The sequence below is a fragment of the Aulostomus chinensis genome, chromosome 8 (genome assembly GCF_037954235.1).
Source record: "Aulostomus chinensis isolate RoL2024-O1b breed Wild chromosome 8, RoL_Achi_v1.0, whole genome shotgun sequence".
Lineage (NCBI taxonomy): Eukaryota > Metazoa > Chordata > Actinopteri > Syngnathiformes > Aulostomidae > Aulostomus > Aulostomus chinensis.
In genome coordinates this window covers 28,770,977-28,798,136 of record NC_141327.1, presented here as the reverse complement: position 1 = coordinate 28,798,136, position 27,160 = coordinate 28,770,977, and the positions used below count along the sequence as shown (strand labels likewise).

The 27,160-nt window shown below is 45.0% G+C and overlaps 2 protein-coding genes across 8 annotated transcripts in view; both read left to right on the top strand.

The window, feature by feature from the left end:
* The first annotated feature begins 179 nt into the window (after positions 1 to 179).
* On the top strand, positions 180 to 14,686 carry tab1 (TGF-beta activated kinase 1/MAP3K7 binding protein 1). 5 transcript variants are annotated; one of them, XM_086212297.1, is made up of 11 exons: positions 180 to 602; positions 1,686 to 1,816; positions 2,402 to 2,555; positions 2,908 to 3,003; positions 4,285 to 4,405; positions 5,885 to 6,001; positions 7,306 to 7,417; positions 9,034 to 9,178; positions 9,539 to 9,752; positions 12,215 to 12,368; positions 14,046 to 14,686. In XM_086212297.1, the coding sequence occupies exons 1-11, from the start codon at positions 570 to 572 to the stop codon at positions 14,266 to 14,268; spliced, it is 1,500 nt and encodes a 499-aa protein (XP_086068423.1). In that variant the 5' UTR covers positions 180 to 569; the 3' UTR covers positions 14,269 to 14,686. The 5 variants fall into 5 exon arrangements, with proteins under 5 accessions (XP_086068423.1, XP_086068422.1, XP_086068421.1 ...); XM_086212296.1 differs by having other exon boundaries at positions 14,043 to 14,686; XM_086212295.1 differs by having other exon boundaries at positions 181 to 602; positions 4,267 to 4,405.
* A 762-nt stretch (positions 14,687 to 15,448) lies between these two features.
* Positions 15,449 to 27,160, top strand: part of mgat3b (beta-1,4-mannosyl-glycoprotein 4-beta-N-acetylglucosaminyltransferase b) — a 60,643-nt gene continuing 48,931 nt past the window's right edge. The window contains exons 1-5 of one of the 3 annotated variants that reach the window (XM_086212292.1): positions 15,449 to 15,828; positions 16,166 to 16,274; positions 17,520 to 17,618; positions 19,007 to 19,113; positions 19,192 to 19,292. The gene's annotated coding sequence lies outside the window, so the exon portion shown is untranslated. Of the gene's footprint in view, positions 15,829 to 16,165; positions 16,275 to 17,519; positions 17,619 to 19,006; positions 19,114 to 19,157; positions 19,293 to 24,722; positions 25,461 to 27,160 lie in introns of those variants that run through there. The other 2 variants (XM_086212293.1, XM_086212291.1) reach the window with 2 other exon arrangements.

Sequence of the window (27,160 nt, the reverse complement as noted above, 5' to 3'; positions counted from 1 at the left end):
GATTGTATTTGAATTTCAAGTCAGTCCTGGTCATTCTGTGCTCACAGGGATGGGGGTCTGATGATTGAAGGCTACTTTTGATTTTCACTAGGATAACATGTGGCACCTGCTGCAGTAATCCGTTGCCGTTCTTAATAGAGACATGCGGGGGCGCTCCTAGTACTACAGAGCAACCAGGAAGCGTTGACTGGTTTACTATTTTCAGTCAATTAGTGTGCAGTGACCAAAGCACAGAAAGTATTTCTCTTGAAAAGAAAATACAAGAACAGAAAAAAGAAAAGAAAATTATTTGGCAAGTTCGAAGGCGTTACCCATAACCTAACCTTACCGTGCTGACGGAAAATGTTAACATTTTTATTACGGTGCATGGACTGACTGTTTGGTACATTAAAGTATAAAGACAAACACTAGCGAGACAATATAATTTCTCATTCATCATTGACGAACGCTTCCATCGCTGACTTTGATATAATTATCCGTAAAAGGGTCACACCTTGCCGGGTGGCGTTCACCACTTTGTTTTTTGCATTCGGACACTGGGATCAGACATTGAACGCAACCGGTCCAACATGGCGGCCCAACGTCGGAATTTAATGCAAAACGTAAGTGGAAATTCAACCGTTTGTGTGCCTCTTTACTTTCCAATTGAACAGGTGAAATATTGCGGCATTGTGGTGCGACTTTTTCAATGGCGGTCGGCGGTCGGCCTCGATCTTGCGCTAAGTTTCGTGGTGTTTTTGTGATGTTGTGCGATGCTAGTGCTAGCTGAAGTTGTTCCACGGGATTAGCTAGGTAGCTTCGTTGGAATCTTTTCAGAATGTAATTTATTGACTAGTCACTGAAGGCAGTTGATAGGACTTGAAGTTTAGTGGAGGAGGTAACCGTGTATGTCTGCGTGTGTGTGAAGAAAAGTTGTGTTCGCCTGCATGTTCTTGATAGTGCTCGTGAGCATCGGGGGCGCGTTAGCATTGGCTAACTTAGTAGTTTGTAAACAAATGTCAGGATGCTAGAACAGTTGCCTGGCGGGTGTGTTCCTGTGTGCTTCGCTGTCTGGATTCCCATAAGCCGTTGTTTCTTTGGCGATATCATCAAAGTCCAAGTCGTCATTGCCCGACATCGACAGTTTGCTTTGGTCCACAGGAGCGCATCATGTTAGACGTTAGCATTCATCAGACTGGAGTGCTGGTGGAATCCTCATGATTCTGTTACAACGTTCATGGAGAATTAGATTCAATTTCAAACTGCAGCTTAGTTCAATATGAAGTATTTTCAGACTTTACGAGTCAAGAAGCGATGTGAAGGTGTGTAAGTTGTACGTCACTTGCTGGAGGAACAGGAGGTAACGTGTTCAGGACCTTTTGGTGACAGTAACAACCGAGGAGAAAGAAAGGACCACCAGCCAAAGTTTTCAAATATGTAAAGCTAAAAGTTTAATCTTGTTACAAGTCCTTGATGGGGAGAGAAAATCCACAGCATCCTGACATTGCTGCATCCGAGCCAAAAACAAACCGTCCTCCCAGTTTTTGTTCTTTCTAGAAATTACTGGGAGCATTTATGGGATAAAAAGTTGTGCTTCACATTTTCCCTTCCGTGAACTGATGTGAATGTACCTATAATTTCACGTGTTTGATGTAAAGAGAACGAGAAAGCGCCTTTTCCATGCCTGTGTTTCTCGTCCTGGGCAGCATCAGAGCTGGACAGACGACCTGCCGCTGTGTCAGATGTGTGGTGTTGGTACAGCTCCCAACTGCGTGTACGGTTCAGATGGCAAAGGTTCGCAGAGCCACTCCAACGAGGACGGACACCTCAGGTTCAGGTGAGATTAAAAAAAAATACAATCGAAGCAGTCAACAGTGTGAGATGTTCAAGGTACACTAACCTTCTCAGTAAATATCAGTGAAATATCCCAAACAGAAGGATTGTCTAGTTGAACAAGGGCTGTTTTATAACTGAAGAATTAAATATGTATATGTTAGTATTATATGTTAGTATTTTCTATGACTCAGGAGCTTACTGTATGTTAGTGGAGCATGAGGACGTTTTGATTTGTGTTGTGTTTCAAAGTTGTACAATAAAATCAAAATGAAAGCTGCGTGATGTGTTTTTTTGTTAAAAAGAACGGTGCACTTTTGGTGTGAAGTGGCAAATTACAGGACACTGCTTCCCTCTGATTGGTTCATTGGAGATTTGCAGTGATGTAACATCATTTGAAGGGAATCTGACTGAAAACAAAAACAAAACAAACCAAAAAAACCCAGGCTCGCCTCTGCTGCCTGAAAGCAGCACAAAATTGTATTTTGAGTTGCTTGAAAGTGAAGGTCAGACATTCCTCGTGTACCGAGGATGCTTCTCAACACGGACTTTTCTCTGTTGACTAAATGCTGTTCTTCTGTGCATCCAGAGGCGAGGACAGCTGCTTCCTCTACGGGGTTTTTAACGGCTACGACGGCAGCAGAGTGGCCAGCTTCGCCTCCCAGTGTCTGACAGCTGAACTCCTTCTAGGACAGTTGAACTCAAGCCACACGGACAACGACGTGCGGAGGATCCTCACGCAGGTCCGTGTGTTCATACTTCATGAACCGTGGGGGGAAAAAAACCCAACAAAAACCAGTCATGGCTTCTGTCACACTTTGAAGCCAGTAGTAAAATCAAAAACAAGTTAATGGACCGTTGAAGACCGAACAGCTAAACCGGACCCGCTGGTAGATGGATCGTACCATTCTGTACACACTGATGCTCTGTTAGCGGGGTTACCCTGTTCCTCCCTGTTAACGATAGCGTGTTCGTATTCTCATATTAATTGTGGCATGAACTTTGATGCATTAGTGATGTGTGTGTGTGAGCCACTGTGTTTCCATTCACATCTTTTAGGAAGCCTCTTTTGTATGTTGTGTCTGGTTGTTGTAGGCCTTTGACGTGGTGGAGAAAAGCTACTTTGAGACGATAGACGATGCTCTGGCTGAGAAGGCTCACCTGTCCAACTACCTCTCACCACACAATGAGGTACATATGAGGACCTGGGGTAAAGTGCTTGACCCAGTTGCATGCATGAACCTTTGATTAGTGACACATTTGTATTGTACATGTTGATAAGTGACACATTTTAAAGGGGAAATTTTGTGGAAAAACTCGTTGTGTACTTGCCTGAGCATAAAGATGTGGCTCTCTGATGTGCCCTCGAGCACACAAGCAGTAAAATGAGAAGTCCCAGTCATTGTGATGTGGGCTGGCTTGATATGTTGTCTTGTGATTCAGTGAGCTGGTGAGAATTGATGTAATCGATAAGAAATCATCAGAAATCCTTCCAAAATATCACATTCAGACTCCCGCTGTGGTTTAGGTTTTGAAAACGGGCATGGATTTTTAGATCAAGATCCCCCCCCAAAAAAAGAAAAAGTTGAATGGGGAATTTTAAATTAAAATTCTGAGGTTACCAATCAGAGCTCTGATTTCACACTCAAAAATTCAAATGTGAAACTGTATTTATTATTATTAAATTTTTTTTAAAGTCTTCTAGCTAAAGAAATAAGATGTGGCCTTAAATCCTCCGCTGTAAAAAATCTTTAAAAACTGTAAATTGGACTTCAAAAAGTTGCAGGAAGTCTGTACCAAACAAACTGACAGATTAATCTTAAAATGGAGAAAAGGAGTTCTCCCTTTGGTTTCCATAGCAACCACACATCTATGCATTTGTGTGTGCTAATGCTCAGCCATTGGAGACGGAGGTAGTTACGGTGTAATTAGTCTCAGCAGCCTGTTTCAGCAGGGCGGCCCGGCTCTCCAGAGCCTCTCGCTTCTCCTCTGTTTTCACGGCGTCGTGTTCTTTCCTGTCTTGGTATTTATGCTGGTGTGGATTTTGGGTGGTTGTGAGATGTTTTAACATCTTTTTCTCTGTCCGTTTCATCTTGTTTCCTTATCTGGATCTTTCATGTGCACTCTCTTTCTGTGCTTGCTTCTTATTCATCCATAATCTTTTCATCCCACCTCCTGCTTGTTTTTCCACCTCCACCACCCCTCCCTTTCCTCTCGTTTCAATTTACTTCTCATCTCATGTCATGTCTCTCTCATTGTTTTCATTTCTGACCTCCTCTTTTATCAATTGTCTCATTTTCTCTCTTTCTCCTTGTTCCTCTTCAACCTTCCCCATTCTGCTGCTTTTCTTTCTTCCTCCCCTCCCCTCCACTCGTTTCCCTCCCACTCATAACGTGTATTTATCTTCCTCCCGCCTCCTTTTTCTTTCATCCTTGCCTCCTCCCGACTGGAAAGAATGTGTCATTCCACCAGCTTTCTCCTCAGAACCAGAAGGTGCAGGAGCGTTTGAAGGAGCTGGAGCAGGAGGTGTCGGGAGGAGCCACGGCTGTGGTGGCGCTGATCCTCAACAACAAACTCTATGTTGCCAATGTTGGTAAGAACACACACGTTTACAAAAACAAGTTGAAGTGATGCTCACATTTTGGGCGTACTGAGCCAGCGAGGCGTTCATGCAGTCGTGGAAAACCTCCCCCACCTTGACTTTCATGTCTCTTCTTTTGTCTGACTAGGAATTAATAATCCTAGTATATAACACTTTTTTTTTACATTGTAAATGAATTCAGTCAGTAACTTTTTTTGAAAATATTCATTGAATGTGTTTCTGTTTCTTGGTGTCATGCGATTTAAAATGAACTCTGAAAAAGAGGAAGTGAAGGACCCCCCCCCCAGTAATTCATGTGATGATTTGATTTGGGAAATATTATTCTTCCCTTATTGCTTCCGAGCTATAATAAAGATTCCATTATTTCAGATGTTCCATAAAAGAGAAAAGTTGTCTGTTGTATCTGAAAGTCCGAGTGTCAGCAGCCGTGTGCCGCCTGCTTCCTATAAACTGGGCTCGGGGGGTCGTCTTGTTCCAAATGAGTAATTAAGGCTGGAACTTTAATTTGGCGATGCACCCATGCAAAGTAACACTTAATGAGTGTTTGCTAAATGCCTGAGACGCAGTGCTTCATATCTTTGCCTTGAGTCGTTGTGCTTACATCTCCTGATTATGTTGAAGGTAAATGAAAAGAATCCTTCACCCTCTCACAGATTTCATCTCCCTCTGTCCTCAGGGACACGGTAGAGAGCAGGAAAGTGTGTGTGTGTGCGGGGGGGGGGTAATTAGCAGCAGGTAGAAGGAGCGGAGGTTCTCCCTAAGGCCTCGTTCAGAGAGGGTCAGGAGTTCAAAGTTGATGGAAAACGAATCCCAGGGAGGTTTAAAAGTAAGAGCGCTCCTGCTGCTCCTGCCGCTCCTGCAGCTCCTGCAGCTCCGGCAGCTTTTGCCGCTCCTGCAGCTCCGGCAGCTTTTGCCGCTCCTGCAGCTCCGGCAGCTTTTGCCGCTCCTGCCGCTCCTGCAGCTCCTGCAGCTCCTGCAGCTCCTGCAGCTGTGTGTTGATGGGGAGTCTGTTTGACAGTTAAGGTCTCATAACCTACAACTTGATATGCTGGGAGTCGGCCTGTGTGGCAGACAGCCAAAGGCGTATAAACACACAGTGGGTATGGCTGGCTTTTCTGAACAAACGTTTATAATAACTATTTTTTTGACATGTGAAAGTTCTTGTCACCACTCTGTTTACCCAGTTAATAAAGAAAATATTTGTTTGTACAAGATATTTCAAAGGTGTTGTGTCTTTGCTGAAAGTCTTCCCAGACGAGGATACGATCCTTCAGTTGAGCCCCAGCTCGTCTTCAGCTCGAATAAGAGAAATGATGAAACATCGATGAAAACATTCAGTAGGGTTCCTGATGTCGGAGGTCCACGGCCAGGCTGCCTGTTGTAAAACGGCCGACCGCTGTTTACTCCGCCTCTGTTCACTGCTCCACGCTCAGGTTTAATTGATGCCTGTGTGTCTGTCTGGTGTTCCAGGTACTAACAGGGCCCTGCTGTGCAAGTCCAGCAGCGATGGCCAGAACCAGGTCCTGCAGATCGGCCGACCACACAGCACCGACAACGAGGACGAGCTGCAGAGACTCGCTGCACTGGGTGAGAGAAAAAGACAGATATGCCTTCATATTTCCTCCATTTTGAGGAGGAGTGTAAGTGAAGTTTTAGTTATCTCACTTTTTTTCTTGATAGTACTTTTACTTCTTATTCAGTTTGGGGCTGAATACTAAAACTACTGATGAAGCCTGCCTCGAATAACACCAGAACAGCTATTTCATTTATTTTGGTGGGAAGGAGTTTATTTTTATTGGTTTGATCAGTCAGTCGGTCCGTTAGCAGATTAACCTGCTCTCTAAAACACTTAGAAATAAACATCTTCAAAACGCCACTTTTTTGAGGTTGTCATTATTGTCTCTGGGAATATAACTCGACTTTTATGAGGAAAATCACGCTCATTTACAGTCATCACATTCTATTACAGCCTGGACCCACAGCAGCGCATGATGTTATATAAGTCTGGGGGTCATCATCATGGAGGACAAACCTACACACCAGGCTAAGGCGTAGCGTTAACGGCTAGACTTACCGAAGCCACAGCCTACGGCATTCATTTAACCAACGACTGCAAATCAAGCCTGAGATGAGCAGGAAGATATGATACAGACTGGATTGATGGCACAAGAACGTTCAGCCCAGTTTTCCGGTCATTATGGTTGCATTGTTTCATGCAGGATATACAAAGTGAGGGGAAGCCATTGTTGCAGGGCAGCAGGCGTAGGAGCAGGCGTAGGAGCAGGCGTAGGAGCAGGCGTAGGAGCAGGCGTAGGAGCAGACTCGGAGCCGTCTGTCCAGGGCGCACAGCAGAGCTGATGGTCCGGTAGTGAGGGGTCGTGTATGCAGCAGGAAATGAACAACAGTGATTAGCTTTGCTAAAGAAGCATAAGGTGGAGCCTGGCACCTGCAGTGAATCTAATGGAGACTTTGCAGCATCGCTTCTCAGCTTTCCACCTCCACACCACGACGCTCAGCTCAGTTCTCCCTGTCTGTCTGTCTGTCTGTCTGTCTCTCTCTCCCTCTTCCTGCCAATAGGAAGTCTCATAATAATTCCGTTGCTCAACCCGGTTCTTCTCTGAATGATGAAATGAAATGGCAGTCATTCCATTAACCTAGCTGAAGGTGACCTCACCCCCCGCACCTACTTTCTCCCTCTCCCCATCAGTCCCTCACCTCATGCTTCTTCCTATCGCCCGACTCTCCTTCCTCTGACAAATCTCCCCGTATCCTCTGCCCATCGTCATCCAGACGTGCTTTGAACGAATCGCCCTGTCTGTCCTCAATTTCTGACCCTGGCCTGTCCCTGATGTGTCTCGTCTTTTATTTTGCATCTCCTCTTTTCATCCTAGGAGTGGATTCAGCTCGTGTGAGGCAGGCAGGACAGATTGCGGGGCAGAGCAGCACCAGAAGACTTGGAGACTACAGGGTTAAATTCAACTACAATGAAATGGACCTACTCAGGTGAAGGCAAAGTACACAAACCTCCGCACTCCGTGTACACGTAGTACCTTAAATTGTGTTTTTTTTTTCTTGGCGCTTGGGAGCTGTGACATCAGATAACATATTGTGATTCCCTTATTCCTTTATCACCTGCCAAATAGATGCCAAACATTTTATCCCTGCATTTACAGAAAAAACCCCTCCTTTTCCTGAAAAAGATAACGTGTATTGGCTCTTTTCTGGGGTTTATGTAAAAGTGTTTCTGAAAGTGTTTTTGTGGCTCATCGTTCATATTTGGATTTAATTTGGTTAAAAAAAAAAAAGTATTTCCCCAAGAAAGTGCTGGAGTCTAATTTGAGATTAAGTGGAGGCAAACACGTCTCTGATTCTCAGCTGTGCTCTTAAGAGTAAAAATCTTCCCAGGGCTGCACAATTAATGGAAATGTAATCAAAATCGCAATACGACCATCTGCAATTTTCTACCCACAGGAGGACTCAGTGTATGTTTAAGATTATTGTGTGTGAAAATACCATTTGGAATAAAGAATTGTGCTGTGTCCTGCTGACATATCGTATTCCACAGACTTGAGGGAACTCTATCAAATATCAGAGAACAAAGGAAATGAAGAAAAGTGTCTATGCCCTCCTTCGGTGCTGTTGATGAAAATCCAAGTGTTACTTCAGTCAGTTTGTGATTTAGGGAATTGGGATTTTTACACCCCTGATAAAAAAGGACTTTCTTGTAAAAGTCTCATACTGAAACCACGCACTCAAAGAGTTTCATGTCATTGGGATGTCAGTAACATTCCTGAAGCTGAAGGCACTCAGACTTGTGTTTCGCCGTGACTTCAGAGCAGAGTGTGTACTCAGCAGTGCCGAGATATCAAATCTGACCCCCCCGACCTCTCTTAAACCACAGCTGAGCCTCTCAAAATTCCATGATCGGAGGGTCCCCCTCTCACACTCCTCATTTCCTCTTCCTGTGTGCAGTCCAGGACACACAAATCAGGCTCAGATATCTGAGTCGTTCTAATTATGGTCCTCCTTGTAACAGACAATAGAACCTTTTCTATACGATCTTGTTTGACGGTGCAGGCTAAAGTATAAGCACTTCTTAGGATCTGTGAGATTACTTCAAGTTCAGGTGCACCTGTGTCTTCTTTTTTTTCATCTCAGTTTCCTGTTTCTCTCCTGTCTCTTCCTCTCTCTTTATTAGTATCTGAATAAAAAGCTGCCTTCACATGAGAAGATGTCATCAGGAGATGGCAGCATAAGCAGTGTTACCTTGGCCCTCAGTTGGAAAAGTTATAGTAGTTCTAAAGTACCAGCAAGTATTGACATTATGCTGCTGTCTGTACAAGGACAAAGTTGGGGAATACCTGTGAAGATGACAGCAGAGTGGAGATTCTTCAAAATGGAGGTTTCCTTCTTCTATTTGTGCATTTATTCTTTTTTCAAAAACTGTTAACCCCTACAGCAGCTCTTAGGGCAGGACTTGGAGCTGCACCACACCAAGGCTGGTGCCTCTGCTGCTGTCAGCTCTGTCACAGATGGGCAGCAACTATGTCTGCCTTTCTTTTCGATGTCGTCAGTTCATCTATTCATACGTGTCCTGTCCTCTCCTCATTTGCCATCAGCGGAGCCAAGACGAGGCCGATCATCGCTGAGCCAGAGATTCATGGCAGCCAGTCTTTAGACAATGTGACAGGCTTCTTGTTGCTGATGTCAGAAGGTCTAATCAATGCCCTGGAGTCTGCGCACGGCCCTGAACAGGCCAATCAGGTTGGTTCAGTCCTTTTCAGCATCTCTTCCGTTTTTTTCTTTCTTAATCGCTGCATTATTATTCTGTACACGTTCTTTCATGGTTTCTGCTACTCTTTCGAAAACACTTTCGCTTGTCTCTCCTTTTGCTCTTTTCCTTTCCTGCTGTGCCCTTTTCTTCCTGTCTTTCTTCCTTTCATTTCTCTCTATACAGTGTTTTATCCCCTCCTCTTCAAATGTTTCTCAACCCTGCTTTTAGCTCCTCTCAAGATCATCTATCTCCTCATCAGGGCTTATCCCGTTCTTATCTTCCACAGTTCTTCAACGCTAACATCAGTCTTTCTTTCTCTCACTCCGTCTCTCCTCTCCCATCCATTGTAGGAAATTGTTGCCATGGTAGCAGCAGAGTTGGCCCTGCAGACGAGTCTCGAAGCAGTGGCTCAGTCAGTGGTGGAGCGAGTCAAACGGCTGCACCACGATGTCTACGTGTCCGGCCGTCAGAGGGCAACCTTCTGTTCTCGGCACGAGGACATGACCCTGCTCATCCGTACGCTCAACTACCCGCTGGCTGACGGAGTGCTCACGCCCACACAGGGTAAGACAGGTCGCATTCAGGATTTGTTGCACATTCAAAATAAAAACGAGCTTGTGGGTAATGTGTGGATGAAGTCTGAGGCTGGTGTTTTTAATTTAGTCTTCATTACTGACAACAAATCCCACGGAAAAATGGTAATGAAAGGATTTGTTCATTGATTCAGTGGTTGTATTTGTGTCGTCCGTCAGAATGTTTGTCCGCCTCTTCGCCAGTAAAGGAGTAGGTCATGTGCCATTGATCTGTTGATGCATTTCTGTCTTGTGTCTCGTGTTGTCATGATTGTGCTTGTGATGTGCTGCGGACAATTACTGTTGTTTTTATGAAAGGTCCCATGGAACAAGAAATCAGAGTGCCTGTCGTTTCCGCATGTTTATAAGTATCCATAGAAACACAACCCGAGGGAGGGGCTTGTTTCTGATATCGATTAGTGATTGACGTAGTGATTGCCGTTTACACAAGCCAATCGTGCTGTCCGTGCTGAGGAATACGGATTCATGATTTGACTGCAAACCCCTTCAGGTTCCCCAGATGTTGTACGAGACCAAAAGAATCCTGTTATGGTAGTGAAACACGCCATTTTGCTGGGGATATGTGACGCTCGAAACAATTTCCCAGTCATTTACCAGATGTTTCAGTCACGATGTAAGGCTGTGGGCGAAGGAGCCGCAGTGTTGCAGGGCTGCACCATTTAAAAAGATATACTTTTGTGATTATTCCTGCTGTTTTAAGGTCATGATTTACAATATCTGAAGACATGTTTGTTTCTACATCACCTTCAGTGAACTGTGTGGGGATCCCCATCAAACAGAGATGTGTTGCAGTGCCACGAAACTGAATTTTGAATGGTACCTCGACACTTCAACAAATATTGCACCTTCCTGCGATTTGAAAATCGTGGTAGGCCATATTGCCTTTCTGATTAAAATTCAATCAGTTGCGCCGCACTGACATGATTGACAGGGCAATGTCTTAAAAATCAGAGGAAGAATTTTCAGTGGATGCAAAATTAGTACCAACGTGCAGGATGAGTCACCAAAAGTTGACATTTACACGACAAATGTATGTTGGCAAACGCGTAGTTTTCATTTCAGGAGACTTTAAAACAGCTGGTGTTGTGAATTTATTCCTCTGTGGCTACTTTGATGTACCAGACTGATTTAGAAGACGACACTCTGGAAGTTACAAGTTCCGAGTTGAAATATTACTTTACTTGCTTTACTTACTCTACTTTACTTGTTGTTGTTTTCGTGTATCGGCGTTCGGTCCCAGGACAAGGACCCTGTCCACCCGCTGGTATTTAGCGTGGCTTCTTACAATTTGTGACACGCATATGACGAGCGGTCTGAGTCACCGATATCCTGAGAGGAATGAAAGCTTGTCGCCTCTGCTGGTAATTTTCACAACTTTTTGTCGTCTCAGCCACAGATTCAACCCATCTGTGTTCAAGCTGTGACGCTATAACCAACTTCTAACAGTCTGTGTTGAGTTTGAAAAGCAGACTAAAGCTGAAAAACAAATGCTCTCTGTCCCCCATGCTGCTTATACGACTAAAGGAAGACCAAGCCCAAGATGCTCCTCTCAGTGTTATTTGACTGATCGCTTCTCTCTGGTTTGATAACTGCATTTTTTTAATGACATTGAATGTGACACACCAGGAAAAAAACAGAAAGGCGCATCCTTATCTCCCGGCAACAGGAACAGGATGGCTTAGATTTATTAGCTGGCTTAATTAAAGCATAATACCACATTTTTCATGTCTTAGTGGCCAGCAGTGAAAGAGAAATCAAAGATTTTTGAAAGGTGTAGTCAAAAGTAACACACGCAGCCAAAACAACCAAACGTGAAAAAAATCCAATTTATTTCAGCTTTGCCTTTTCTGCTGAAACGGCATTCTTGTCTCAGTTTTTTGTCGTTGTTGATAAAACCACTTTTGCAGAGCAAAAACAAAACAAAACAAGATTGATGTACCTCAGACCTTTTCTTCTCCAAACCGCTGAAAAGTTGCTTCTCACCTTTGCGCTTGGTGAGTTTTAAAGGAACCAGCCAGCTTTTTGGGAAAATACACACTCATTGTCCATGCAGCCCGGAGCCCGATGAGACGATTGCTCCTCTCCACTGCTGCGGGCCGCATTCGGGAGCTGAGACCGGCTGACCACCGTTTAGCTTAATGCAGGAAGTGGTAGTGGGAGGGAAATGTTAGCGTATCTCAGGCCTGTATTGTTCAAAATTAAAGTCTCTCACCATTTGAATGTGTTATTTCATTGTGAATGTTATGTGCAACTCTAGTTCTATTACTACAGGCAAAGACCGTTTTGGAGAAAAGTCAATTTAGTGACTGTTGACTGAGATATGCTAACACTTCCCACTCACTACCATTCATTTTGCTAAGCTAACTAGCGGGAGTCTTCTTGTTGGTTTGTTCCTTAAACATTTGGGCTTTTTGTATTCTGCTCTTCTCTCAGGTGGGCGCATCTATCCAGTGTCAGTCCCCTACTCCAATAGCCAAAGCACCAGTAAAACCAGTGTCACGCTTTCACTGGTCATGCCCTCCCAAAGTACGCTCACCAATGGAACCAACACCGCGTCCACCCTGGAGGAACGCACCCCCACACCAGGGTAAGTGTGGCCTGTGTCTTCAGCCTGCTTCTTGGCTCTAGAGTCTCTTCTGTGTCCATGTTTGGAGTAAGCTTGATTCCAACACCTTTATATTTTCCTGCTGTGAAGGATTTTTGCCTTTTGTCCCACCGCTGCTCTGTTTTTGCTGGATAAACATCACCCCCCCCCCTGTGTCCCACCTCCTGCTGTGAATCCTGCATAATCTTTCCCCGCTGTTGAGCTTCATTCTAGCTCCTTGTCTTCCTACTGCTATGCTTATTTTGGGTGTATTTTAGATAATTAATAATATCAGCTGTCTTGTCCCAACCCCTCCATATGTATTTTGGGCGAGCAGTATTTCAACTTCCCCTGTGTCCTTCCATTGCTATGCTTATTTATGTGAAAGCATGGTTTTCACTTCCCCATCGTTCTTCCGCTGTGCGTTCTTTGTATCTTGCCATGGTGCCCTTCACAGTCTAGAAATGGATTGCTGATCAAATACAGCTGGAAAAGCACTCCACTGCTTTCAGTTTCAGTGCCATGTGCACTGGAATATCCTGGAATCAGGGATCGTTTTTTACTCCTAAGTGTTTAGTGATGACAAATTGTGTTGGAATATGTGAATATGTTTCACAGGAATTCATCCTCTGCACCTGGGAGACACAGTCTTGGTCCAAATCTGTTGCTTTTAAATCCTAACCTCAGAGCGTATGCCTGACAAAGATGGCTGCTCCTCTGTTGTTGGTCAAGGAGAAACATCTGTAAATACACTTTGAAATCACATAGAAAAAAAAAAGCTGCACTGCTTCAGATCTTGGATTCTAATTGTCAAATTTAGGACATTTCCTTTCGGGAAATTTCTCCCTCACCTCCAAGACGGTGGAATTTCATCACAGTCCACAAGCGGCGACTTGATGAAAGTTCTGCTGTTGGAGATTAAATGTTGAAGTTGGACCGATATCTCACATGGGTGAATTTCAGATCATTAATAATGTCAACCCTCTTGTCCCAACCTCTCCATATTTATTTTGGATAAGCTGTATTGTCACTCCCTTGACTTGATCGAATTATCAAAAGTACAAAATAATAGGGATGCGACATATTTGAACATTTTTACCTGCCCTGGTCTTTGGGATCAAATTTAAAAAATATTGCTGAAGGGCGGCACCTTATGTCTTATTGTGAGCTCGATGTAAGGGGAGGCCCCCTGTCTCAGACCCCTGGTCCAAGTAATTAATGTTCCACTCTGTTCCTGTCAGTCTTTCCCGTCCGACTCACACTCATATTTCTTTTCCTGGTCGGCCCGACTTGCCAAAATCCATCCTGTGTCCTCCTGTGTCCTTGCCTCCATTTATTCCACTCCTTTAGCTCGTTTCAACCCTGCCAAACATCAGTAGACATCCTACAGCCCATAATTGAACTCCCTCTCTCCCCCTATCTCCCGCTTTGCTCTCTTCCTCCCCTCCCTCTCTCAACTTCCCTCTTCTCTCTTTTCACCTCTCCTCGTCCTCCACGACCTCTCCCTCTCTCCACCTCCCTCTTTTGTCTCCCATCCTCTTGCACCGTGGACCCCGTTCTCTCCTCTGAGACACCTTCCTCTACCTCCTATATTCCCACACTCATTCCTACCTCCTCCTCTTTCCTCACCCAACCTCTTTTCTCCTCTTCCCTCTCCTCCTCCTCCACTTCCCCCAGCAGCCAGAGCCCTACAGCCACCCTCCAGTCCACCAACACTCAGACACAGAGCTCCAGCTCCAGCTCAGGAGACGGGAGCCTGTTCCGCCAGCGGGGCAGCCAGGCAGCACAGCCCGATGAGACGGGCAGGGTACCCCCCTACGTGGACTTCAGTCAGTTTTACCGTCTATGGGGAACCGATCATGGTGACGGCCAGAGCACACAGGGAGGGCTGGGACCACAGTGAGGAGGATGCTGGATGGAGCAGGTTTTCTGATGGCAGCGTGGCACATGGATTGTAAAGGGACGCAATGGGTGGAATGAATGACGGATGCTCACGGTGGATCATAAGTGACCTACAGGTGCCTGGGGACACCCGGAGGAAGGACTGGAGTTTTCATAAAGCAGTTGAAGCCCTTTGGCTTGAGAAGAATCCCTAACAGGAGATGACGTTTCCTAGTCACGAATGATTGTGAATATATGTAATCCTGATTGTAGTCATTATTGTGTGATGTAACACATGTATCTGCACATACTGTACGGCTCTTAGGGTTGTGGATTTGAGAGAGTATGCATAAGGCCTTAAGTTTTTTTTTTAATAAGAATGAATGAGGTTTTAATTTGGAATGAAAATATAGCATTCAAATTAAATTATAGGCTCTTAATTCCTCTTCATCCCAAAGATTAATTTCTTTAAGCCAAATTGTCTGTCATTTCTTGGTGACTTTTGGTGACTTGTGACCATTTCTGTTCTGAGTGTCTGTGACCTTTTCCAAGCATTTGTAGTAGCATGGTGCCAAAAACGCACCCATGGCTTCAGTGTGTGTCCACTCAAGAGTTCTACAGGTTTACCGTCTCGGCCCGTGTCACCAGAGGCAACATTCACATGGACCGCGGCGATCTGACCACCGACTTGAAACTAAACAAGGTGTTCACATGAATTCCAGATATTGGTGTTTTCTTGCTAACAAAACAGTTCACTACACTCACAGGAAGCTGGACCAGCACAGTAAAGCAGTGCCACTGATGCACGTGTCGCAAAAATGGTGCAAAAAAACTCTGGTCGGACTTTTATAGTGTGAATAAGGTGTAAACATGTCTTCATCTGATTGCTCCTCGCTCACTCTGACTTTGTTCAGATTAAGGTTGTGAAACGCTGTGTGCTTGGCAGTGTCTTATTCACAGTTGTATCTTCATCAGGTTAAACACTGTCAGGCCTTCTCAGGCAGGAAATCTTGTGCTTGATGTGTCAGATGCAGCATCTCACTGTAGGAAGCTGAAGGGCTGCAGCACTCAGAAGGAAGTCTCGGCCCTGGAGAGAGCGCGAACCTTCAGTCAGTCAAGCCCAAAAACACCGATCAGAATTTGCCTGGAGGGGAATCGTAACGTTTACACACTGCAACATCCTGAGTCCGTGGACCCTCGATCAGGGTCAAAAGGGAGAGTCAGGAGGAGCAGACCTGCAGTAGATGTTGCAAATACCAAGATCCAACCTTCTATCGGTGCTCAGATTATCCCTCTGTAAACCCAAAATGAGGCAGGCGTCATGTAACGGTGAGCAGCATCCTGGAACGTCCCAACATCTGCGCTTGACTTGCACAGAACCAAACAACGCCAGCGTCATGTGGCACCAAATCATTCTGGCGTTCCTGGATGGAGGTGTTCCAGTTGTCCCTTTGTCAGTTCGACGGCGTGACATCATCTGCTGGATCTGCGATGGAATGTGAACTTTACTGGTACCATGGCGTTGATGGATGGGAAACACCGAGACTTGAGTGGCAGCAGACTGAGTTCATAACGTGCCAAGGTAAAAATATAATCGACCATCGCGTGACAGGTGAGGGCCGAGGAGGGCTGGGTTGGGGCGAGGCTCGACTGGAGGAGCCGAGTGCCTGTTGTAACGAATGGAGCCATTCATCAAACTCCAGATTGGAATTTTACATCCAATGTGCTGCCGTGGTTTCAGCCAGCCGACGGGAAGTTTTGAACTATGCACCCTCTCATTAATCCTCCACTGCTGCGTGTCCATTCTTGATTTTAATTGATTTTCAGGATATTGGATTCTGACATGTTGTGGTTAAACCTTTCAGTGTCAGACTTTTCTTCACACCAGCCTCGTACTGATGGAGTTTCCTGTTTTCCAGAGTAACTTACAGGCAGGAAGAGCGGGAGTTGCCAGATAGGAATAAGCGTTACTCAAGCTGCGCACGACAGATGTGCACACATGCAAGCTGTGAATTCTGCAGAATTGAGGTAATTTATTGTAGATTCCAGTGAATTTCACAGAATATCTCCCAGCTGTTCTAATGAGAGCAAAACAGATTAAATAACATTTTTTGAATAACTGTGCAAATCTTGCTCCCCGGAGTCAAGAGTTCATCTTATTCCCTAAATTATCTTCACGTTGTTATGGAATTTGCCTAATTAGGGAAGCGATAAGAAACACAGAAAAGCAATAAAAGGAAGATTAATAGTTTCACGTGGAATCCTGAACTCACCATTCAGGGCTGTGTTGAAACTTGGGATCAAAGCCGATAAAAGGCACTTACTAATAAGTTAATGATGCTCATTTGAGGGGTAATTGGTGTTTTCTCTCTACTCAGTCCACAACCCAATTCTTGAAGAGTGGGTTTAATTATCATAATTGCTCCTTGCAGTAAATGAATAGTTTTTAAAAAAAAAAAAAAACAGTCCAAAGGGGGAGTGATGAGAGGTTAAACTCAGCTGTCACGATGACACGCTGCCCCCAGACACACTCCTCAACTACAAGTGCAGCCAGAGGGCCTCGTCTATGAAGTGCTCACGCACACTAATTTGTCAGTACAAACAGTTTTATTTACACCCTTAATTCAGTCTTACAGACAGGAAGCGAGGTCTGATAATGAAGTGTAACTCCTCCCCCTGGCATCCGTTGTGTTCCTCTTGTACCAGCGAAGTCTTGTCAGGCCTGGATGAGTGACAGCAGATGTCAGAGTGGGGGAGGTAAACGAATCATCAGGCCTATTTCCTCTGACTAAATTGTGAATAGATAGTTTTCATCCTCCTGTCCCTTGGGGAAATTCAGGTTTCCAGCAGTTTGCATACTGGAATTTCACATGGTGTGATTTGTGATTATATGCGGTCACATGATCAACATACGTCTCGTTCTGTTACCTCGTCTGGTTCCAGCTAACAAATGGGATTCTGCGAGAGCCTCCTATAACCTGCTACGGCAAGTCAGGCTTGCATCATGGACGGGAAGACAAAAAAAAAGATTCATTAGTTTTCGTCAGCCCTGATCATCTGTTGCTTCATCTCTAGAAAACCTCACATGAGCAGGTTGCAACATGCAAGAGGAAAGGAGCTCGCCTCGAATGCTTCACGCTCTAGCAGGACGAGGCTGCTGTGCCTCTGAGCATCTACTTCCTTCATAGTTCAGCTGTTTTTTTTTTATTTATCTGAAGCAAGAAACCGCCAAACTGAAGCCCTCACTCTGACTTGTTTTGGTGTGTGATTCAGACAGCCCATCAGATGGCGCCGTGGAGCCAGATATCCGGTCACTCAGTGACAGTGCTGACAACCGCGTCTTCCTGCAGGAGCTCTGTCAGTGACAGCAACGTGAGTTTTCAGGTTCTGGAGTTCAAAAGTGGGGTTCTCTAACCACAGAGCAGTACGTATGATTTACAGCGCCATCCAGCGGCGAGGCAGCAAATTGCAACCAACCGATTACCTCTTTTCCTCCTTGTACAGTTTTAGTAATTTGTAGGAAACAGCAATACCACAGAAGTATTACTCATGTATTTATGTAGTTTATCTGATAGGAACCATGCAAGTTAAGACAGTACCACCTCCGCCTGTTGAAGTACTGATGTTCTGTGTACAGATGATCGCTGTTTGGCGTTTAATAAAAGAGAAAAGATTACGTACAGTTGTAAACATAAAGATGACATGTCCAACTATTTTTTATTAAAACTGGATACAATTCTGATATTGCTAACACCAGCGTCTAAAAATTTATGAAAACCCTTAAAGGAATGCGCCCACTTTTTGGGAAATGTGGTTATTTACTGTCCATCATCCCCAGAACCAGAGAGGAAGACAGAGGCCCTTCTCTCTGTGGTGCCTTAGGGAGCTGAGAGCCATGCTAATTAGCTTAGCGCAATGAATGGCAGTGACTGGGAAGTTTTAGCATACCTCTGACAAAAGTCATCAAAGAGATCAGGTTTAAATCGGCCATGGTTCGTAGCAGTAGTTTTAATCAACCCATATTACGCGGGCAGACGTTTCGAGGTGCTGTGGCAAATTATTTTGCCCAGTCAGGAGAAGAGTTCAGACTCTGATTATTCAATTAAAAGCCTTTGAAATTTTTTATTCCATGATGAACGCTGTTCACAAACCTCGTTTGATTTAAGATGGTTTTGGTTAAAAATTTGGCGACTTTTCATGGAGATCTGCTACACCACCATTCATTGTGCATAGCAGACTAGTGTGCAGCGCAGAGGACAGAGGGGCCTTATCTGTCCTCTTGTCTGGGGGAGGATGGCAAATAAACTTTCTTTGCCAGAAGTGGATGTGTTCCTTTAATATCTGGAGTCAGTTTAATTTCTGTTGGCAGGGTTTTCACATTTGAGAGCCTTCTTTCCCATTAATTCCCATATATTTCAATCAATTCTCTTGGAAAGTTTCCATCTCTTTCAGAAAAAAATGGTAAAAACTCCTCAAAATCCCAAACCTCAGTTCCCATGAAAATTGCTGGAAATTTTCCAGAAAATTACTGCCAATCCTTTAGTCAAACATCAGCCGTCATGTAACCTGAAACTGTTAGTCATGGCTCTTGAAAAACTCACGAGGAAATGTTGAGCAAGATGCGTAATGCATTTGTGTTCCTGTTTTTTTTGCTTACTCTCTCTCTCTCTCTCTCTCTCTCTCTCTCTCTCTCTCTCTCTCTCTCTCTCTCTCTCTCACACATACACTCACACTCATTCTGGTGTGTATGTCGGTTGTAGATTATCCTGGTGGGAAGGAGTTATAAGTGAACAGTGGCAGCGTGCACTTGTGGGAGTGGCCAAACACAGCCAATGAGGCACCATCCTATTATTTCTGACCAAGGGAGGTGTGTATTGCTGTGTTTGTGCACCCCCACCACACACACACACACACACACACACACGCATCACACCTTTAATGGAAGTTCTTATTTCACCTGGAAGCAGGAGTCCTGCCGAAGCAGAGCAGAGCAGCTTTACCTGGAGCCGAGCTGTAGAGTTCTGCAAAGAAGGCAATTAGTGGAAGGTAAATACTCGACTCCATTTACACTCATGAGCTGATTTGAGTGTGTGTGTGTGTGTGTGTGTGTGTGTGTGTGTGTGTGTGTGTGTGTGTGCTACTATTCTAGTTGTGAGTGAGAAATGCTGTGATCTGTCCAGTCAGTGAATTCCTGCTGTGAGCATAATGAAGACAGCAGCATCACTGCAGATGTCTTGTGCTTTTTGAGACTTACCTTATAAAGCAGAGATGGAGGATCGTGTCCTGTCAGTTTAGTTTGTGTTCCCTTTGTGTTTGCTTGCAACTTTGACTATTGACCATTACAAAGAACAAAGTACTCTTGAATACCCTATGACATCCAAAACCTGACCTAGAAATACCAGCCTCGGAGCTCCTCCGAGCCTGCTCATCGTGGATGTTCTCTAGGAAATGGCTTTAGATTTACAGTGGGGTTTTTAACAGATTAATTTTAAAACTTATTTTCTTTCTGGTAACGCATTGATTGACCGTCGCATCTGTCCAGTAAGTAAGAAGTAAGTTAGCACAACCTTTGGAAAACAGGGAAAGAGCTCCCCCTGAAATACTGGATGTTTGTTATTGTGTTCTGTGGTCATGCTGTGTCCGCTGTCTTGGCGACTGATGACTTCTCGCTGCTCGTGAAGGTTATGTTCTCATTCTGGTAGACTGTTTGGAGGGAATGCAATTTAAAACATAGTGAAGAGATGCTGTTCTTCACAGCGACAGCATCAAGTGCAGGCCGAGAACAAACTCACTGCTCTGCACAGAATCACCTCATATTCAGTGATTAAATCTGTCTGACCGCTGGGGAGTGTAATTAAAGCACCATCGCATATGATACACCTACAACGTCATCACTAAACTATGAGGCCAGTTTTCACCAAACTTTCTGACGGTTATTGACTGGGCCGAGAGGACGGGGGACGGTGAAAACTGGACTCCACGTGGTCAGATCTTTTCCAACTAGTTCCAACAGTTTGACAAGTTTGAGGAGAGTCTCACGGTGGAACACGCAATCATAACATATTTCTGAGTGGAAACAGGATGGAAATGTTGTTGAGAGGAACTACATCGCAACCCCGAAAAATGGGCGTGTCCAGAGTGTGTTGCAACGCAGCTTGAGGTGAGCCTGCGGCAGTGGACACCGCTGGGACGGCAGTGGGTGTCAGGACCGTGCAGTGGCTGAAGCAGTCCTCCTCACTGGAGCCGTCACAGATCCCACTCTCATGAACATGAGCACCACCCAGCCAGCGGGTCCCTCACCACGGGACTTCAGGGAATAGAAACAGGGTAGCATACCATTTTGGTTAGCTAGCGAATGGCTTGTTCGTTCTTAGACACGTGCCACTCAGTGTTGAATACTGTTTGATGGGTGGATGTCACCACATTGCATGAAATTGGATTTTTCTCTGTAAGCACCCACCTCAGCAAGAAAAAAACAATTGGATTTGATAAGATAAGTAAGTAAGATAAATTGATAAGTAAGAATACAAAGAGTCATTTTATTTTTGGTGAACCAAAGGCTTCAGCTTAACTCCAAATACCTTATGCTAAGGAAAGGTCACCATCTCCTGGCTCTAGAGTTTTATGTAATGCACTGATGATGAAGCAGGCACACGTGTCTCATATCTTTAACCTTTCATTAAGACTGGGAAGCTTGGCCAGTTAAATCTGTTCCATAATTCTCCAGATTAAAGTCTTGATTGTCATGTTTTCAGAATCATCTGTGAGAGCTGGGTCCCAGTTCCTCCCTGCCGCACGTATGGACAAGAGGCGATGTGGAGGCGGGGAGGTTGAATATCTCTGTTGTTCAGCCTCCTCCTTCATGCTGTGGTCTTGTTGCCAGATTTTAGAGTTGAAACATTTACGGTCCAAAGAGGTTTAAAAAGGCAATCACAGATTCAGTTTGAGTCGAGTCACTGTAATGTTTGCCACAAAATGTCAACAGACCAACCCTCTTCACCTTTTATTCCTGAAGCAGGAAGAGGAAGATGAGCGCTTGTAATTGTGAAAAGTTCCAGTTTGTTTGTGAAGTCCATTGGGGCCACATTGCGTAACAGATGAGAGGTAGCTGGTGCAGCTATAACATCATTACTGTTGTGATTAGAATGAATATTGCACTGCAAAACTTTAGCAAACACAGGCTCCACAAACAAAAGCTGGAAAACATCCCAGACTTGTGCCTTTAGAGTCTGCGGGGTTTTGAAACGATCCAGCTTGAAGACCAGGCTGAAAATTACAGAGCATATTCATTTGGATTGCTGAGCACATGCTGTATTTTGTAGGCCGACTTCAAGTTTCTATTAATTCTCAGTGATTTGGCAAGCGTTGGCTAGTGAGTTGTAACTGTGATGGTTGAAATCCATCTCTTGCATTGATTGATTCGGCCCTCGTGTCCGTGGTGTGGGTGTTTGCTCTCCTCCATGTGATAAAAGTCCATCGAGGACTTGAAGAAAATTCCCCGCAGGAAATCAAGATAATATTTTTGACAAAAGGTTAAAACAGCTGACTGAATTCCTGCTACACAAGTGCCGAGTGTCGGCACACGCCTGCGTCCATAAATAAATGTGGGTGTGTATTGTTAATTCTGCGTGACCCTGATTGTGATTTGCTAAACTGTGGTGCATCAGGTCTGAATGCTGACGATATAAGAGTCCTAAGTTTGTCTGCCTTTGTCATGTTGTCTGCATGCATGAATTGAGTTGTTGTGTTGCTCTGGGAGAAGTTGAGTCCAGTCTCTCAGTTTTATTTTGTGCACAAAATTGTATCTCAGTTTGTAGTCATAACCTCCCTTGGACCATGTCAGGATACAATGATTACAAGGGATTGTTTGCCCTCCACCGCTATCCGTTCAAATGCATATGAAAACATCTTTAACGTAAAAAATTAGAACCGTTGGATGTCGGACCAACAGTAGCTGTCCACTGAATTCACATCCCAAATCTGTCAGCTCACAAATCATTCATTGTTTCTGTTTTTCTTCGTTACCTTTCAATCAAATCCAACTGGAACTGTTCCTCCCCTACTAGACCACCGATAGAGATTAAACAAGTTGTTGGCCACCCACAGTTAACAGCTCATCTGTCCTAGCTGAACCTCGTCTCCATAAAAACGAATCTAGATCCATCCACTTTGAGTTAAACGAAATAACAATAGAAACAATAATTGAATCAATCAATATAAAGTCGAGGGGAGATGGTCATAAGAATGTTAATTGATCATAACATTGATCCGATAAAACTGACTTCTGACCATATTGCTTCAGCCTCGACCCTGGAAAAGCTAGCAGGACCGTACTGGTGGATTTCAGACTAAATACTGGTTCGTAGTGGAATAAAGGGTCCAGAATATAAGCAGGAGCCAACCCAGTGTCTGGCTCTGAAAGCAAAATCATTTCAAAATCAGTCCTCATGTTAAAAGGCAAGTCAAGGCCGGAATGCACAGACGTGTACAGGCTGGGTTAAAAGCCAAGGTGCTGCATTTTAACTAACGGTACGCGGCTCAGACGGGCGTATGAAGGGAGTTACAGTCCAAGTGTGAGGCTTAAAGAATAGGACGTAAACTTGGACATATTCCTCAGATGATAAAAACATCACTGGATGACCTTTTTTTTAATGTCAGGTTAAAAGCATGTGTCCTGATCAGAGATAGCGCCACAGATTCTGGCTGGCGGCTTACCGAAGCTTTTCAAAGTCTGGTTTCTTCTTGCCTGACATCCAGGGTTACATTTCTGTAATAGTTATGGAGCTGCTGTGAGACCGTTCACAGGGCTTGATCAGGATGTAGAACTTTGAGTGTTCAGTATACAAATTAAACATATTTGAAGACAATGTCACCCAGAGGGAGAAAGTAGAAACTAAGGGGACCCAGAATTGAACCTTGGGGGACACCTCAGGAAATGTTTTTGGGGGAGGAGATGATGGGGTTTGCATGGCTCAGAGGTAGTGTTGCCGTCTAGCAACCAAAGGGTGGCTGGTTCGATCCTCACTTCCCCCGGTGACCATGTCTAAGTGTCCTAGAGCAAGATACTGAACTCCTTATTGCGTCTGATGGCCCTGCCATGGAGGGGCAACCCGTCCAGGGTGAACCCAGCCTCTCACCCAGACAGCTGGGATAGGCTCCATTTAATCTATAGTTTCTCTGTCTAAGTATCCCTTCATCAATAATTAGATTATTGCCTGAATTGAACGTGGTTTTTTTGGGGGGGGTTTTGTGGTTTTTTACAAGTTATTATCAGAACAACCTGGTTACATGGAAGTGCTTGATCGCTGAATTCCCGGTTCTACCAGAGCACTGCAGTTTGATTTCTTAGAACTGTAATTGGCCTTATAACTGATGAACGATACACTCTCAAACACACATTTGTGTTTTAACCTGAAATTAACTGGAGGATTTGTATGCAAATCAATTGAGGGGAAATTGCAGATCACACTCAGGTTCATTTTATGTTTACTTCTCCTGAGAGTAGCCATGATCTCCAAGCTGCAACTTATAAATATTTAAGGTTGATCTCAGGATACAGGGACTTGTATACTGTTTTATAGGCGCTGTAAATAATACCATAAATGAAGGCTCCATTAGGTGAGCTCACCTGTACCTACTCACTACTATCCACTGGAACAGAGGCTGTATCTATGTCATCGCAGGGAAAAATTAATTATGGCCATTTTCTATTTTACCATTCCAGTGCAACCACAACTACACCTGCTTACCCTGCAGTGGTGAATCAAAATGGCTGCAGTGAAAAGGACCACTTCATGAAATGTAGTGAATGTTACTGTTTACACCTGTGCTTCAGTTTTTATCCTTTCATGATGGCAATGAAACTGTAATCTATAAAATCTGGCAACTAATAACGCCTAAAAAAAAAAATCATACGTGTAACATGCATATGACCACAGGAAAGTAGGAAGTCACGTCTCTAGAAGGGGAGGGCATCCGTATACGGAGGTGGAGGGAGCGGTTGCTACTCTTTAATGCCTTTTGCCAGCTGTATTGACAGGATGGTGCACTTGCTGAGGGCCAGTGCGTGAGTTTTGAGCTGGTCATTTTGCAGCTTGCTGGGACTGTGGGGTTGGAGCAGAGACTGATGGGCTGGAGGACTTGTTGCTGTGTTTCTGGTCGCTTGTGTAGTGAGGATCGCAGCCATGTGGGGGCTCTGGTGCAGATTTCTTGTTTTTTTTCCTGCAGAAATGATGTAGATGAATAAATTTGGGGTCTGTAGCTGAGCTCCCCCCAATTATCACAGCAATAATACCAACTGCAGCCCTCTCGGCATGAGTCTCTGCACAAGCACCCCCCATCTCCCGTCCCTCTCGCGCTCTCTCATATTTCCTTCCTCATATCTCCCTCCTACGTGGTCGGCGGCCCCCTCAGTCCGCTGCCGTTAAAACAGCATAACGGGGGAGGAGCTTTCCTCCGGGACTCCTCCTTCACTCCCCCTTCAACTTACCCCCTCCACACACAGGGTGTCTCCACCTCCTCCTCCTCCTCCTTCCCAACCTGCCCGACCGATAGGAAAATGATGAAAAGGGGGTAAACGAGTGGAGATCGAGGGGGGGATCTTGTTTTCTTAGGAGCGGAAAAGGCGTCACACCGGGTGCAGCGCGGAGGACGGAAGCGAGGGAGACGCATCTACAAGGAGGGAGAAACGGAGAAGACGATGGGAGGAGGCGACAGCGGCTCGTAAACAAGAGCGAAAACGGCGAATAGGACGGCAGACCGCGGTGATCATCCCCTCATCGCCACCTCCCCCCGATGTCCCTCCTCATCTCTCCATCCTCTCTGCGCCGCTCGGATCATCCAATCGCGAACCAACGCAGCTTTCTTTCTTCATTTTAATCTTTTTTTTAGTCTCATCATCCAATCGTTAGAATAAACGCTGGAGGAAAGAAGAAGAAGAAGAAGAAGAAGAATGAGGGCAGAGGCATCATCATTGTTCGGGATAAAATACGGAGACATGCCAGGATCGTGCGAGATGACTATAGAGTAACCCAGAGAGAGAGAGAGAGAGAGAGAGAGAGAGAGAGAGACCGGCCCCGGTGATCACCGAGTCTCCAGCATCACCCATGCGATGGCATAGCGGCTTCTGCGGCACATCCAGCGGACTAGACTCCGACCAGCAGGGCTCTTATCCACCATGAACCTCTGAAAGGCTTCTGACACAAGCACAGATGGGTAAGAGATGCTGCTGCTGCTGCTGCTGCTGTGTGTGTGTGTGTGTGTGTGTGTGTGTGTGTGTGTGTGTGTGTGTGTGTGTGTGCGCGCGTGCGTGTGTTTGGGAGGAGGTGAGACTGCAATGTGGGGGGGGGGGGTGATCCTGGATGAAGTTGCTTCTGGTGAATTTGGGATGGAAATGAGCAGACGGCCTTCTGCTTCTCTCAGATGGAGTCAGTCTACATTTAGGAGTCTGTTTTATTGTGTTTTTAAGAATTTTTTTTCGTTCTGTTTTATGAGGTTTAATTTTGATAAAATACTCTTTGCAGTTCAGCACCTATCAGGCTGATCATGTAGCAGATGTTCAGGAATATGCAGTCATTCATTTGGTCAATGATGATTGGTCTTGGGTGTCTGTTCAGAGTGATCAGCGATTCCCCCGTCTATGTTTGACGTCTTGAAGAAACCATCGTCAGACGCATTTTTACTCCTCAACCCCCACTGGCGTGCAGGGATAGCAAACTTTATGAATTTAATATGATCCTTTTTGTTTCCTTTTTATGAAAAAAACATCACACACGTTTTACTACTAAGATGACAAATCACGTTACACATGCTTTTCATTATTAATGCATTTAAGATGAGTACAACAGGCTAAAATAGGGAGCAGCGCGCTCGTGTTTCCACGTGTGAAGGGACGCTCCATAGAGCTGGCACCTCATTGGTCATTTTTTTTTAAAGTCTGTCAGATGAAAAATTTCAACTGTCAGTTATAAATGAACTGGAACATTAAGGAGCGATGCAGCCACCCAGGTTTGTATATTGATGTATTATTATCTGTATTTCAGAGGAGTCAGTAACACACGAGCAGCTGGTGTGGGTTGAAGTGTATTGATCTTGTAGTGTGGACCCGCCCATCCCGACTGACATCAGCACTCAGTCATGTCAGTCTTGCAGTCCAGAGGAAAACCCCGCTCCACAGCACCTCAGCACCTCTGAATCATCGTCGTCTGCAGCGGCTGCAAACCTCGCTGACGAAAAACACATTTTCATCTCCCGTCTTTTCAAATAGAAACAAAAAAACTCCAACTGAAGCCATCTGATTTCCCGTGAGAGAGGGCCGGCTCCCTGGCTGCTTCTCAGGGGTCACTTATTGATCCCGGGCTCCAGATGGGCTCCGCGTATGAGCTGACTCTTGTTAGGTGGTTAGTGGATGAAGGCCAGCGGTGGCCGGGCTGCTGTAGGGAAGCAGACCAACGTTGTGGGTGTGGAGAGTTGCTGGAGAACCTGGGCTCCCTGGACAGCTGCTGACACGTCGTCCTCCAGCAGCACAGTTAATCAGCAGGATCCCATCATAGTAGCAGGCCGGAGCTGTACCTGCTGTCTCCCTGGTGTGAGTGTGTGAAGCGGCCGTTGCCGATGATGAGCATGCTCAGGCACTTCGCTCCAGATCAAAGCAAGTTTTCAAAGACGCAGCTTTGATGGCTGGAATATTAGAGAATGTGATACAGTAGAAGACTTTGTCCAGGATGTTGTAACCGCCGACCATCAGAGCAGCTCTGCTCCTCTATTGACATTTCAGCTGATTCTTTTTATAAAGTCTTTTATGCCAGGAACCAGAAAGAACAGCACACAAGTGAATTGTGACCATTGAATATTTGATTCGGGGCAAAAAGATGAGAGGAAAAAAAGAGAAAAGGCAAATGTTCAAGACTGCGTGC

Excerpts from the sequence above, each read along its gene's own strand:
- tab1 (XM_086212294.1), top strand. The coding sequence starts at position 570 with ATGGCGGCCCAACGTCGGAATTTAATGCAAAAC. Across the intron at positions 2,556-2,907 it reads TGCGGAGGATCCTCACGCAG|GCCTTTGACGTGGTGGAGAA; the intron begins GTCCGTGTGTTC and ends TGGTTGTTGTAG. Across the intron at positions 7,418-9,033 it reads AATGAAATGGACCTACTCAG|CGGAGCCAAGACGAGGCCGA; the intron begins GTGAAGGCAAAG and ends ATTTGCCATCAG.